General features: G+C 35.4%; 1 protein-coding gene across 7 annotated transcripts in view; it reads right to left on the minus strand.

The window, feature by feature from the left end:
* Positions 1–14554, minus strand: part of RTKN2 (rhotekin 2) — a 127562-nt gene that overhangs the window by 75413 nt on the left and 37595 nt on the right. For all 7 annotated transcript variants that reach the window (XR_009005592.1, XR_450063.2, XM_007170844.2 and 4 more), the window contains one exon: positions 4816–4910. Coding sequence is in view for 5 of the 7 variants with exons in the window: in XM_007170844.2 (XP_007170906.2) it covers positions 4816–4910 (95 nt within the window). In the remaining 2 variants the exon portion in view is untranslated. The remainder of the gene's footprint in view (positions 1–4815; positions 4911–14554) is intronic.

Here is a 14554-nt window from a genome sequence, read left to right on the forward strand (position 1 = left end):
AGGAGAATCTAGTAATATCTTATAGAACACTGAAGACAAGTAACACTGCTAAAATCGATGATTTCTTTGTGAATTTTATTCCTTTCCACAACCTCTCAGGTGACTTGGTTGAAAGAATGGGACCTTTCATCATCAATTCCATTACTCACACATCGATAGTATTTTGAGTCTTTAGGTGCTTTATCAGTAATCATGCCTAACCAGAATGCATAGCAGAAAGAGCACAGCCTTTCCTGGATTACTTAAAGTCTGGCTCGACCACTGGCTAGCTACATAATCTGGCATCTTACATTCTCTCAGCTGTATTTTACTCATTTGTAAAATATAAATGATAACAAAATGAGGAACTGGTGAAAGCACAGAGCTAGCCAGTGCTAGAACTAGAATACGAATCTAAAGGCTGATGGCTCCACAGTCTCCACTATTAATCACTTCACTGTGATGCTCCCTTATAACTACGTCTCACAGAGACTAAGAATAAAAACTGCTTTAACAGTGTTCATTTATTTATTTATATTTTATTGTGGTAAGAACATGTAATAGGAGATCTACTCTCTTAACAGATTTTTAGTGTACAATACAGTATAGTTAACAAATGTTATAATGTTGTACAGCAGATCTCTAGCACTTATTCATCTTGTATACCTGAAGCTTTAGATCTGTTTATTAGCAGCTCCTCCTTTCTCCTTCTCCTAGCCCCTAGGAACTGCCATTCGACTCTCTGCTTCTAATAGTTTGTCTACTTTAGATACCTCATATAAGTGGAATCAGGTAGTATTTGTCCTTCTGTGACTGGCTGTTTCAGTTAGCATAATGTCCTCAAGGATCATTCATGTTGTCACATATTGCAGAATTTCATTTTTCAAGGCTGAATAATATTTCAATGAACAATGTCTGGCACATAATAGGCACTCAACACATGGTGATAATATTGGTAATTCTAGAGAACTAACACAAATGGAATTAAACTTAATTTGCCAAGTTTTCCGATAAAACTGACAATGCTAATACTATTGCAAACTTCAAGTTTTGGGTGATAGAAGGCTTGATTAGATTGTTCAGACCAATCTTCCCACTGAAAACTACTAAAAATGCTGAACCAAATATATTTAAAAACTTTTCCCCAGAGCAACAAAGAGGTAACAAAACTATAATAAACTACCAGTACAAATCTGATAAATGAGAACCAGTGAGTTAAATGAGCACAGAAGCTGTGTTTGTCCTGAGAGCATTTGCCAATCCCAGCAAATCTCAATTTATGACTTAATGATCCTGCAAGACGAGGGAAGCAGAACAGCAATCACAGTCTAGGACCTGAACAATGTAGGCAGATTAATGGGAGGATTCTCTCATATTAAACTGATATCCCAAAGGAATCACCAACAGGGTAGTGGTGAACCATAAGCAAACCAACCTAACTGCCCAGGATTCCCATTGCCTGGAGGTAGGGATGAAGGGATGCAGAGAAACTCAGACATGGTCTTTGGATAAAGTAAGCCCAGAATGATAGTCTCCCCAGGTGCCTGCGAGAAACAAACAGAGACACCGAGCATTAATTTATTCCTCTATGTAGACTTTCAATTACAATGACAAGCACATGAAGATAACTAGACATGCAAGGAATTGAGACATCATGAGTGAGAACCAGTTAAAAAAAAAAAATAAAAAAGAGAAACTGATCAAGAAAGACTTTATATATCTGAATCATTAGCCATAGACTATAAAACAGCTATGCCTACTCTTTTAATAAAAACCTAAAAGATAATATTAACAATATATGCAGAGAATAAAAAGTGAAAAGTAGCATAGCAGATTTGAAAAAGTCAAACAGAACTTCTAGAAATAAGAAGTACAATAAGTGAAATGAAGAACTTGGTATACAGATTTATCAGCAGATCAGACAGAGCTGCAAAGAGAATAAAGGAAATAGAAGATGGTGCATTAAAAATCCAGAAAAGCAGCAAAGACAGACAAAAAGATGAGGAATACATCATAAAGGGTACTAAACATAGAGGATACAGTCAGAAAGACTAACATAGGTTTACTAGGAATGCTACAGGGAGAAAGGCAAGAGAATGGATCAGAGGCTGCCTGAATAGAGAAGTAAGATTTTGTCCAGAAATAATGAAAGACATCCATCAATTTAAAGAAGTTCAAGGATTTCCAAAAGCAGCATAAATAAAATTAAATTCTACACCTATAGCATGGTGAAACTTCAGAAAACCAAAGACAGACAGAAAATGAAAAGTTACCTTCACAGAAGCAACACACTGACAAATGATTTTCGACAGCCAGTACAAGATGCCAGAAGGTACTGGAATTATATCTTTAATATTCACAAAGTAAAATATTAAAGTGCCGAACTTCTACAGCATGTAAAAAATATCTTTCAAGAATGAAGCTAAACAAAGTCATCTTCAGACATACACAAAGAACTAAGAAGTATGATATTAGCAGAACATACTAAAATAAATTCTAAGGATTACACTTCAAGCAGCAGGAAAATAATCCCAGATGTAAGGTATAAGACACAAGCAGTACATGGAAACATGCAGGCAAATCTAAATAAATATTAAGTGTATAAAACATCTTGTGAAATTTAAAAACCAAACAGAATTATAATATATAACAACAGCACATATGTCAAAGAAATGGAGTTTATTCTAAAGTCCTTGCAGGATCTGAGAAAAAGGTAAAATTATCTTTTAATATTAGACTTAAGTATGATTAATAAAATTTCTAGAGGTAATGTCTAAAAGATGAGAAAAAGAATTATAACTTTAATTAGAACAAGGAAAAACTGAAATGATAAAACTATCAATCCTTAAAGACACAAGAAAGAGAAAACCACCATGGAATAAGTAAGACAAACCGAAAACAGAATATGATGGTAGATTTAAACTCAAATACTTAATATCATATAATATGGGTTATAAACTATTTGATATTGAATGTAAAATACTGGTTTGATTTATACTGGTTTTTAATATACAACCATCATAGACCAGAGATACCTCTCTCTAGTCAATGTTTTTGTCAGTGTTTACACATATATTGACATAACATATACTGACGTAACAAGTGATCCACAGAATCACTCATGCCTACCTTTTGTTGGTAGCAAGCAGAGGATATACGGGAAGGTAGGGCTAAATTAATCTTAAACCTTTTTCTCTAGATGATAATTTGTAGTTATAGTTTATTAAAAAGAAATATATAGCAAGGTGAAGAAGGGAGGTAAGTGATTAGAAGATTTGTACAACAGCAGGAGCACTCTCCACGCTCCAAGATTATTTTTACCTATGATGAAAAATATAGAGTAGTGTTGGTAAAGTGGTTTGGAAATATGATTTGGGTTACTTATTATTTTTCATTTTTTGAAGTATAATATATAAAATTATATACTACCTTCCTTATACCTTTTGTTGTAAAAATAGATGGCTCTGTACATTTTTTAAGTTTCGCACTAAAAAATTACATTCAAAATAGAGGAAAGTTCATAAAATATAAATGTATGGTTTAACAAATAATTATGAGATGAATATGTGCATAACCATCTCTGTGTCAAGAAATAAAACATTGGCAACACTACTTCTCCTCAGTTACCTAGGTGTAAATATGACCCAACTTGTATGGTATTCACTTCCTTGTGTTCTTTATGGTTTTACCACTTATGTGTGCTTCCCTAAAAAATATAATTTAGCTCTTACTGGTTTGAACTTGATGTAGATGGAATCATATTATGTCTCCATAGTGACTTTTTGCTCATCATCAAAATTTTTTTATGTATGTTAAAATTTTTTTGTCAAGTTTTGGAGAAAAACATAAAGTTTCCTGTGTAAACACTGACAAAAATATTGGCTAGTGAGAGATATCTCTGGTCTATGTTGGTTGTATGTTAAAAACTAATCAAACCCCAATAAATCAAATGCTTTAAGCCTTAAACTTATACAGTAATGTATGGTAATTATTTCTCAATAAAACTGAAAAAAATACCCAAAACCAAGAGGCATTCTCCCAGGGAACAACATTCCGTCCGGTATGCCATTGTTTATTAAAGAAGTGCATGCATGCATTGCATTCTTGCTACATGTATATATATTTTTTGTGATAGAGATTTTATTACATATTTAGTAAGAGACAAAGAAGGTTAATGAAACATATCACCTGGCCCAATTAATAAAAATTCTCATCAGACTTTACATGGTAATTCTATTTTTAATTTTTTGAAGAATGACCACACTGTTTTCCATAGTGGTTGTACCATTTTACGTTTCCATCAGCAGTGCACAATGGTTCCAGTTTGTCCACATCCTGGCCAACACTCGTTACTTTCTGTTTCTTTGTATTTATTTATTTTTAATAATGGCCATCCTAATGGGTGTGAAGTGGTTTCTCATTGTGGTTTTGATTTGTGTTTTCCTAAGGATTAATGATCTTGAGTACCTCTTCATGCTTTTATTGACTTCCTCAATTTCAAATTTAAAAATAAGATACATCTTTGACAACTAGAAGAGTGGTAAAGTCACCAATTTCAAGTCAAAGACAAGGATTCAGAATATGCAAAACCTTTCTGTTCTCTCCAAGCAAGCCTCACAAACAAATCTCTAGCAAACAGTAGAAAGAGAAAAATAAACCTTCTGCTTTTGAGCAAAAGGGACAGGCATATTTTCAAGAATCCACAGAGTCACTCGTGCCTACATTATTTAAGCCAATAACCACTTCAGAGGAACATATTAAAATTAAAAATTATTACTGTCACCACACACATATTGACATAACACGTATAATAAGTAAAATATAGACTGTACTTACCATCCCCATTAATAGACAGATTATGGGTCTTGAAGCTATTCTCAGCACTTTCCAAGCTCAGCGTAGTATGAGCTAGCAAACTGTACTTTGCACCACTAATAGTGAGAAAAAAGACATGTTTTAAGTATTTTAGTATATATTCCACTACATAAAATATTTAGATGTTCAACAACAACAAAATAAACAACCCGATTAAAAAACGGGCAAAGGTCTTAAACAGACATTTCTCCAAAGAAAATATACAAATGGCCAATAAAAACATGAAGAGGTACTCAAGATCATTAATCCTTAGGAAAACACTAATCAAAACCACAATGAGAAACCACTTCACACCCATTAGGATGGCCATTATTAAAATAAATAAATAAAAAGAAACAAAGCAACGAGTGTTGGCCAGGATGTGGACAAACTGGAACCATTGTGCACTGCTGATGGAAACGTAAAATGGTACAACCACTATGGAAAATAGTATGGTCATTCTTCAAAAAATTAAAAATAGAATTACCATGTAAAGTCTGATGAGAATTTTTATTAATTGGGCCAGGTGATATGTTTCATTAACCTTCTTTGTCTCTTACTAAATATGTAATAAAATCTCTATCACAAAAAATATATATACATGTAGCAAGAATGCAATGCATGCACGCACTTCTTTAATAAACAATGGCATACCAGACGGAATGTTGTTCCCTGGGAGAATGCCTCTTGGTTTTGGGTATTTCTTTCAGTTTTATTGAGAAATAATTGCCATACACTACTGTATAAGTTTAAGGCTTAAAGCATTTGATTTATTGGTTTGCTTTATCTTAGTTTTTAATATACAACCAACATAGACCAGAGATATCTCTCACCAGCCAATGTTTTTTGTCAGTGTTTACACAGGAAAATTTATGTTTCTTTCTCCAAAACTCAACAAAAAAATTTTAACAAAACAATGCATGAGTAGAATTTTAAGTTACATTCTGAATATGATTGGTATAATTCAGACTCCTATGTAGATTACTGGGGAAGTCCACTAAGTATCAGCAAATCTCCACTGTTGCTAGAGCTAAGAGGCACTAGCCTCATTCTCAGTGTGGGCCATTCTCTGCTATTTTCACTTATCCTGAACAAATTTCTATAGTGCCTTCCATAATTAGCTCTTATTTTTCCCTACTGTTACATAAAAAGTGCCCCCCCAAAGTGGAGGAAGTATTTTAAAAAACTGTAGAGAAAGAATAGGAGCAATTGAGAACAGCAATTAGAATGGAAGAGTAAATATTACTACACACAAAACTGCCTATTAACAATCATATGAGTTGTTTGGTGATCACGGCACAATGTGTTAAACATGATCTCAACATGATAATTTGTCACTGATACATAGGTTTTATGCAACTACATTACAATTTTTCCTACTTAAAATAATGGTAACTAGACTCCCTATCAGCATTTTAGTGCAAAATATGTTATTTTCAGGAACAGATTATTGACAGTAAGTGGATAAGTGATGCTAGGTGTATCTGACAAACAACAAGACGGCTGTGTGGCTGGAGTACAGTGAGGGAGAGTAAGACAAGATGTCTAAAAGGTAAGAAGGGGCAGACAGTCTACACTGCAGTAGGGTATGCCCTGTAGAGCACGATAAGGACCCTGGATTTTATTCTGAGTGAGATGGGAAGCAAGTGGTAGATTTGGAGCAGAGGCATATGCTATGATATGACTTGTATTTTTAAATGATCCCTCTGGCTGCCATGTTGAGAACAGACCACAGAGGCCAAGAGTGAAAATGGTAATGCCAACTAGAAAGCTACTGCACCTCACCAGTCCAGAGCTGATGCAGGCCTGGAACAGGGTGGTAGTTGATGGGGTGGTGAGAAGTGGTAAGATTCCTGATATAGTCTTAAAGTTGACCCAATGTGGTCATGGGAGGTAAAAGAAAGGACAGAGTCAAGGACAACTCCAAGGCTTTTGGCCTGAGCAACTAGAAAAGGCGAATTGTCATTAACTGCAAGGAGGCTGACTGAGAGAACGGATATGGGAAGTAAGAATTTAGTTTTGAACAGATTAAGTTTGAGAATGGGCTGTAGGGTAGGCAGGTGGATATATGAATCTGCAGTTAGGAGAGGAAAAACTATTCAAGAAATTAAATTTGGGAGTTACCAGTATATAGATGAAATTTAATGAAAGTTAGTTAAATAAAATGTGTGAACTGAATATTGGGACACAAGTACTCCATCATTTCAGATTAAGTTGAAGAGCAATGAACAAAGGAGACAGGCAAGGGACAGTCACTGAGGCAGAAGAGAAACCCCGAAAGTGGTATCCTGGAAGCCAAGTTCAAAAAGTGTTTCAGGAGAGTGATCAGTTGTGTTGAATAATGCTGAAAGGTCCAGGAGGAGGAATAATGATAAATGACCATGGTATTTGGCAACATGTAGATCACTGCTGACCTTGGCAAGAGCAGTTTCTGAACGATGAATGAAACTTGACTGAAATGGTTCGAGAGAGAATGGGAGGACAAAAAGTGGAGATAGAGAATATAAAAAACTTTTCTGTAAAGGATAGCTGTGAAATGGGGCAGAAGAAATGTGAGGTATTTCAGCATGTTTGTATGTTTTTGGAAATGATGCAGGAGAAGAAAAACTGAAGATGTAGTAGAAGGGGGGGACGTGCAGGAGCCTACTTCTGCGTACTTGAGAAGATGGGATCTAGTGTACAGGTAGGTGGCCTCAGATGGAGCAAAGGCAGTTACAAGGAAGGAAAGCAGCAAATAAAGATACAGATGCAGGTAGGCTGATAGATTTGGTTGATGGAGGATATGCAAGTTCTCTTCTGATTACTTCAGCAGAATCAGTGATACAGGAAATGAAGTCATCAGCTTTGAATAATGAGTGGAGAGGAGTGGGTATTGGAGGTTTCATAAGAGAGAGTGACACAATGTGAAATACTCTGACGAGAGGTAAAGTGGAGGGCTACAGACACTTAGTAGGATTGCACACACTGGAACTCACTTAAGGTTAGTGATCCCTCTCAAGTGAGACCAGTCAGTATGACTGTTTTCTCCAGGTTCCTCATCTACTCCTCGTGAGTGCAGGTGTAGAAGAGCTAAAGGCAGGATTTTACCAAGGTTGAAGTTTTTCCAAGGTAAGTATGACAAAAGGAGAGAAATGCTAGGAAAGAACAAAATGGTAAATCATGGAACTTCAGCTAAGTTGGAGTCGGAGTACTGAAAGGAGAAAGCTGGAAAGGTGGGAGGTGGTAGATAGTGTGGGACACTACTACAGAGACCAGACAAGATCTAGGGTACAACTGTGGGGTGGATGGCTAAAATAGGTACGAGAACAAGATCAATGGAGGCAAGGAGGTCATCAAACTTAGAGGTCAAGGTATTAGATGGACAGTCTATATGTATTTTAAATCCAACAAGAAAAATACCTGAAATAATGAGAGGCAGAGACTGGGAGAGAAAGAGAATGAAGATACTTTGTGTTTTATATTTAGCAGTGATGTAATTTATTCTCGCTGACCACTAAAAACATTAGAGTATGCGTCACTTCAGGAATAGCATCATTTCCATACACAGTGCAGTATGAAATACTGCTTTTAGTGCGCACAGGAAGTAGCTATGTTATAGGCTGTGCATTTGCACTGAGTGCGCTGGAGAGGTGACAACCTGTGTGGCAGAAGAGGCTAAAATTATGTGATGACCCAAGTATATGTTTAATTTTTTTCTCAGGCCTTAAAAAGTAATTGTAACTAAGACATCTTTTCCTCAACTACTTTACGGTAAACATGTAATACATTTGCCTCTATTTCCAATGAATTACACATCTTAAAATAACAATACAAAAAAAATTATTGATAACCTCCCCTAAGAATAAGCTACGAGAGAGACAGTTGATAGATAGTCATTAAAATGATCATGTGAAGACTCTGTAATAACTCAAGAAGAAAATGTGTGTGTGTATATATATATGCATGTATATGAATGTGTAGTGTAATTATGAATATCTATCCCCCAAAGCTAGGAATTTTTAAACCTGGAGGAAAAATATCAGTTCAAAATTATAAAAAGTATTTGATTTAGGGTGAACTATGAATACATTTTTTTCTCTTCTAGATTCTATTACTCAAGTTTATATTACTTTTGTAATGAAATAATAAATGCCGTAGGATTTGTGAAGTGGTAGTAGGATGAAAACCTCCCCCAAAAATCAGAGACATGCAAAGCTTTGTAATACTACATCTACCTATGTGCAGTTTAAGGCACTTTAACAAGCAATATCTTTAACAGTTCACAATAACTACTTAAGGTAGGCAGGGCAGATATTTCGGTCCATATTTTCAAACGATGAAACTGAAGTTCAGAGAATGTAATTGACTTGCCTGTAACTAGCAAGTGGTACACTGGAAGCAGAATCCCACTATACTTTACTTACTACCTTCATACTTCCTTAAGAATTTTGAGTGCAGGAAACATGACTTACTAACGTTTAAATCCAAAGTACCATGTGACATAACTGCTGAATTATCATTTCTAAGATGATTAAATGAATGAATAAACAAAATTATACCCAATAGGTGAGTAATTCCTTAGTTATTTTTGAACACTGCATTATCTTTCACACTACCAAACCATTAACACCACTGTTCCTCAAAACATAAATAATCCACTTATTCTGCACAAGGATATTTGTTTTGTAACTTCAATCTAATTTAAAATGTAGTATAGCGGCTTATTTTTTTTAATACACATTTTTGTCCAGTAAATAATCACTCTCAATTTTACTAGTTTTCACAATTGTTTAAAATTACAATTTATACAATGAAGAATAATGTACTAAATGGTTCTCAAGGAGCATAAAATAGTTAATTCAGCTATTAGAAACACTGGGAAAATCTAGCTACAGGAATTTCAGTAAGCTAAATTCCACAAATAAAATGAGTAAATGAATCACACCAGGGAGCATGCTAAAAATTACCAAAAATGTTCACTGTCTTCTTTCAGATCAAACAATACTTTATGATGATATTTCAAGTTACTTCATTTTTAAACCATGACTAATTACAATGCCAATGCTTCCAAAATCAACAATGATCTCAGTTTTAAAACATTCTTGTCAGGGTAACATTTTCTTACTAAAACATTACTCTCATTCTTCTTAGCCAACCCTAATATTGAGTTCCCAAAAGTTTAATCAGCTACATTTTTTTTTAAAACAAATAGGCCAATTGTTGTAACATTTGATGGAGCGGGGGTTCCAAAAATGTTATGAAAAAATAAATGACTACCTTAAACGGTAGTCTGAAAAAAATGCACTCTTTTGTCAGGAAGAACAGCTATATTTGGGCACATGCCATATTATTAGGGAAGATATAGTTTGCCCATTTTGGTTAAAAATTAAAAGCTATATTAGGAATCTTCTCATTGAACTAGATCACTATTAAAGAAATAAAAATTGATCCTCTTATGCATTCTGATTACTAATGCTATTCTCAAACTCCTATCAGGGTGCTGAAGTGGTCAGTTAAGGAAGTATCAGGTAAGAGTAGTCCTGGGCTATGAGTTTAACCTAGTATACTTGGCATTCACACCAGAAGCTCAAAAGAATGCTGTTATTAGAAGAATATAATTTAGTGAAATGTTATAAAAGGTTTTACCCTATCTTTTGATCAGTTTTAATGGTATAAATAAGCAAATGGCATGCAAGTTTCATGGGAAATGTTGATAAGGAAAATTGGTGTTTGGATTCAGGAATAAACCAAATAGAATGACAAATCTGAATAGGAGAATGAACACTTCAAGACAAATATGTCAGTCCCTATTACAAAGAGCTTAATAGCAATAATGTTATTCTCAAAAACACCTCTAGGCTTTGAAGAGGAGTATAGGTTAAACACAAGTTCCAACATCACTTAGAGTATCTTCTATGAAATGATAAACATTGGTTTTTCAGTTTTAAAATATCTGTCTACATTTTATAATCCTATGAAGGTTTCTAAACTGAAGTGCTTCAGCATGAATTTGAAAAAGAATTTCAGAAAAAGCACTGGTCTCAGAACAGTAAAAATAGTAACAATAATAGTAACAACTACATTTATTAAATGCTTACTACATACCAAGTTCATGAATTACCTTTTTGAATCTCATAATAATCCAATGGAGTTAGATATTATTACATTATTATTATTCCCATTTTACAGAGGGAAAAATAAAAACCCAGAGTAAATTAATCTGTCTTGGGTCACACAAATAATAAATGACAGGATAAAAAAATCAAGTATTCCCTGACAAACAATGAAATTTTAAACTGTTTGAGAAGCCCACTCATTGTTTTTATATGCTTGAAAGGTATTTAAAACCCTAAAATGTCTCTAAGGAGCCTTCTAAAAATAGATGATTATGTCTAAGCATCCTTACCTTTCATGAGAAAACTGAGGCCCAGGAAATAACGTAACTTGTTCAGGACACTACTAGTCCTGTTTTTTTTTTTTTAACATCTTTATTGGAGTATAATTGCTTTACAATGGTGTGTTAGTTTCTGCTTTATAACAAAGTGAATCAGCTATACATATACATATATCCCCATATCTCCTCCCTCTTGCCTCTCCCTCCCACCTTCCCTATCCCACCCCTCTAGGTGGTCACAAAGCACCAAGCTGATCTCCCTGTGCTATGTGGCTGCTTCCCACTAGCTATCTATTTTACATTTGGTAGTGTATATATGTCCATGCCACTCTCTCACTTCGTCCCAGCTTACCCTTCCCCCTCCCTGTGTCCTCAAGTCCATTCTCTACGTCTGTGTCTTTATTCCTGTCCTGGCCCTATGTTCTTCAGAACCTTTTTTTTTAGATTCCATATATATGTCTTAGCATACGGTATTTGTTTTTCTCTTTCTGACTTACTTCACTCTGTATGACAGACTCTAGGTGCATCCACCTCACTACAAATAACTCAGTTTCGTTCCTTTTTATGGCTGAGTGATATTCCATTGTATATATGTGTCACATCTTGTTTATCCATTCACCTGTCGATGGACACTTAGGTTGCTTCCATGTCCTGGCTATTGTAAACAGAGCTGCAATGAACATTGTGGTACATGACTCTTTTTGAATTATGGTTTCCTCAGGGTATATGCCCAGTAGTGGGATTGCTGGGTCGTATGGTAGTTCTATCTTTAGTTTTTTAAGGAACCTCCATACTGTTCTCCATAGTGGCTGTATCAATTTACATTCCCACCAACAGTGCAAGAGGGTTCCCTTTTCTCCACACTCTCTCCAGCATTTACTGTTTGTAGATATTTTGATGATCAGTGTGAAGTGATACCTCATTGTAGTTTTGACTTGTATTTCTCTAATGATTAGTGATGTTGAGCATCCTTTCATGTGTTTGTTGGCAATCTGTATATCTTCTTTGGAGAAATGTCTATTTAGGTCTTCTGCCCATTTTTGGATTGGGTTGTTTGTTTCTTTTGATACTGAGCTGCATGAGCTGCTTGTAAATTCTGGAGATTAATCCTTTGTCAGTTGCTTCGTTTGCAAATATTTTCTCCCATTCTGAGGGTTGTCTTTTGGTCTTGTTTATGGTTTCCTTTGCTGTGCAAAAGCTTTTAAGTTTCATTAGGTCCCATTTGTTTATTTTCGTTTTTGTTTCCATTTCTCTAGGAGGTGGGTCAAAAAGGATCTTGCTGTGATTTATGTCATAGAGTGTTCTGCCTATGTTGGTCCTGTTTTTTTTTTTTAAGTAAAGAATTTTGCTGCTTAAAAACGTTTTAAAACTACTAAACTTGGTGATTATCTCTTTCAGTTCTAAAATCTATGCTTCAAACTAGAAATACAATTGTTCATTCAATCATCAAAAAGACAGAGTTCCATTACCTTATAGTTGAATTAAAGCATTTTCCAGCAAATACTTGATATCATCTTAATCTAGAAAAGTTTTAAGATGGTCTTAATTCTAAAGGAAGAAAATTAAAGGGTCTCCCTTCCTCCTTTTTAACGACATTTATATTAGCAAAGATTTACATCTTCTATGCCTTCTTTCTTTCAGTGGATGGGACCCATTCAACAATCATGAAATCAATTTAATGATTCATAAACGGAATTAAAAGAAACTGAAAATAACTAGAATAAAAAAAGTCAAGTGACTATACTATAAATAGCAAGGGCTAAGTATTCCTTCACGAAATCTGTCTGCTTATGTTACTGTGCATTCAGTAATAATTTAAATGTATTTCTTACTGTGGGTCTCAATCAAAATAAACTGAAAGCCACAATGCTAGAGTCCCAAGTCACTTTCACATGTAATATATCTGATATGAAGAGTTATTTAGTTACTTTTTTTTTTTTTTAGCACACGGTTCCTTTTTTTAAAAATTTTATTTATTTATGGCTGTGTTGGGTCTTCGTTTCTGTGCGAGGGCTTTCTCCAGTTGTGGCAAGTGGGGGCCACTCTTCATCACAGTGCGCAGGCCTCTCACTATCACGGCCTCTCTTGTTGCGGAGCACAGGCTCCAGACGCGCAGGCTCAGTATTTGTGGCTCACGGGCCCAGTTGCTCCACGGCATGTGGGATCTTCCCAGACCAGGGCTCGAACCCGTGTCCCCTGCATTGGCAGGCAGATTCTCAACCACTGTGCCACCAGGGAAGCCCTAGTTACATTTTGATGATTGATATTTCCAGGATCTACACCTAAAATATTTTGCTTTTTGTAATTACAGTAAAATTACTTATATGCTGAAGAGCCAACCCTACCAAGACATGAAAAGAAATTCTAGGAATGCAGCCTGTACAACAGTTTTCCCAAGAAACATAAAGATAAAAATACTTGTAAAGAAACAAACACAGTGTTTAAAGAAAGTATCTGAAAGAAACCAGGGCTCCTTGAAGAGATGGCGATTCCAAGTGTGGGCAGAAAAACAAAAGATGAACATGGAACATGTTCCCTGGCCAGAAAGCAAAGAAGCTAATCAGAGATTAGGTTGTGTCAAAAGGACGCAGAGTCAGCTTAAAGGTTTCCCACTGATCAAAGATGGGACAAATTGGCTTCAAGGAGAATAACTGTAATAGACTGAAACACAAATATATAAAAATACAAGAGTTCAAATAAAACATTTATCACTTCCATGCTAGAACATCAACTTATTATTCTAAAATTGGGGAAATAAAAAAACCAAGTATTTTTTTCCTCCTTATCCTCCACCAACTTTTTTGCATTTATATCCAGAGAGTTAACGAAAGAAAGTTCTTCTTTGAGAGAATTCTAGGTTTAAAAATAAATGCAGAACTTCCCTGGTGGCGCAGTGGTTAAGAATCCGCCTGCCAATGCAGGAGACATGGGTTAGAGCCCTGGTCCGGGAAGATCCCACATGCCGTGGAGCAACTAAGCCCACGCGCCACAACTACTGAGCCTGTGCTCTAGAGCCCACGAGCCACAACTACTGAAGCGCACGCACCTAGAGCTCATGCTCCGCAACAAGAGAAGCCACCGCAATGAGAAGCCCATGCACCGCAACGAAGAGTAGCCCCTGCTCTCTGCAACTAGAGAAAGCCTGTGCGCAACAACAAAGACCCAGCGCAGCCAAAAATAAATAAATAAATATTTTTTTTAAAAAAGAGAGAAAAGAATCAAGATAAAATATAAATAAATAAATAAATAAAGGACAAATTTAGAAAGTCACCAAATTATAACCCCTAATGAAATAATGAATGACCTGCAATGACCTGCAATAGCTGCTAACACCGTTAGATAAAAGAT

The sequence above is a fragment of the Balaenoptera acutorostrata genome, chromosome 16, assembly GCF_949987535.1.
Source record: "Balaenoptera acutorostrata chromosome 16, mBalAcu1.1, whole genome shotgun sequence".
Taxonomy (NCBI): Eukaryota; Metazoa; Chordata; class Mammalia; order Artiodactyla; family Balaenopteridae; genus Balaenoptera; species Balaenoptera acutorostrata.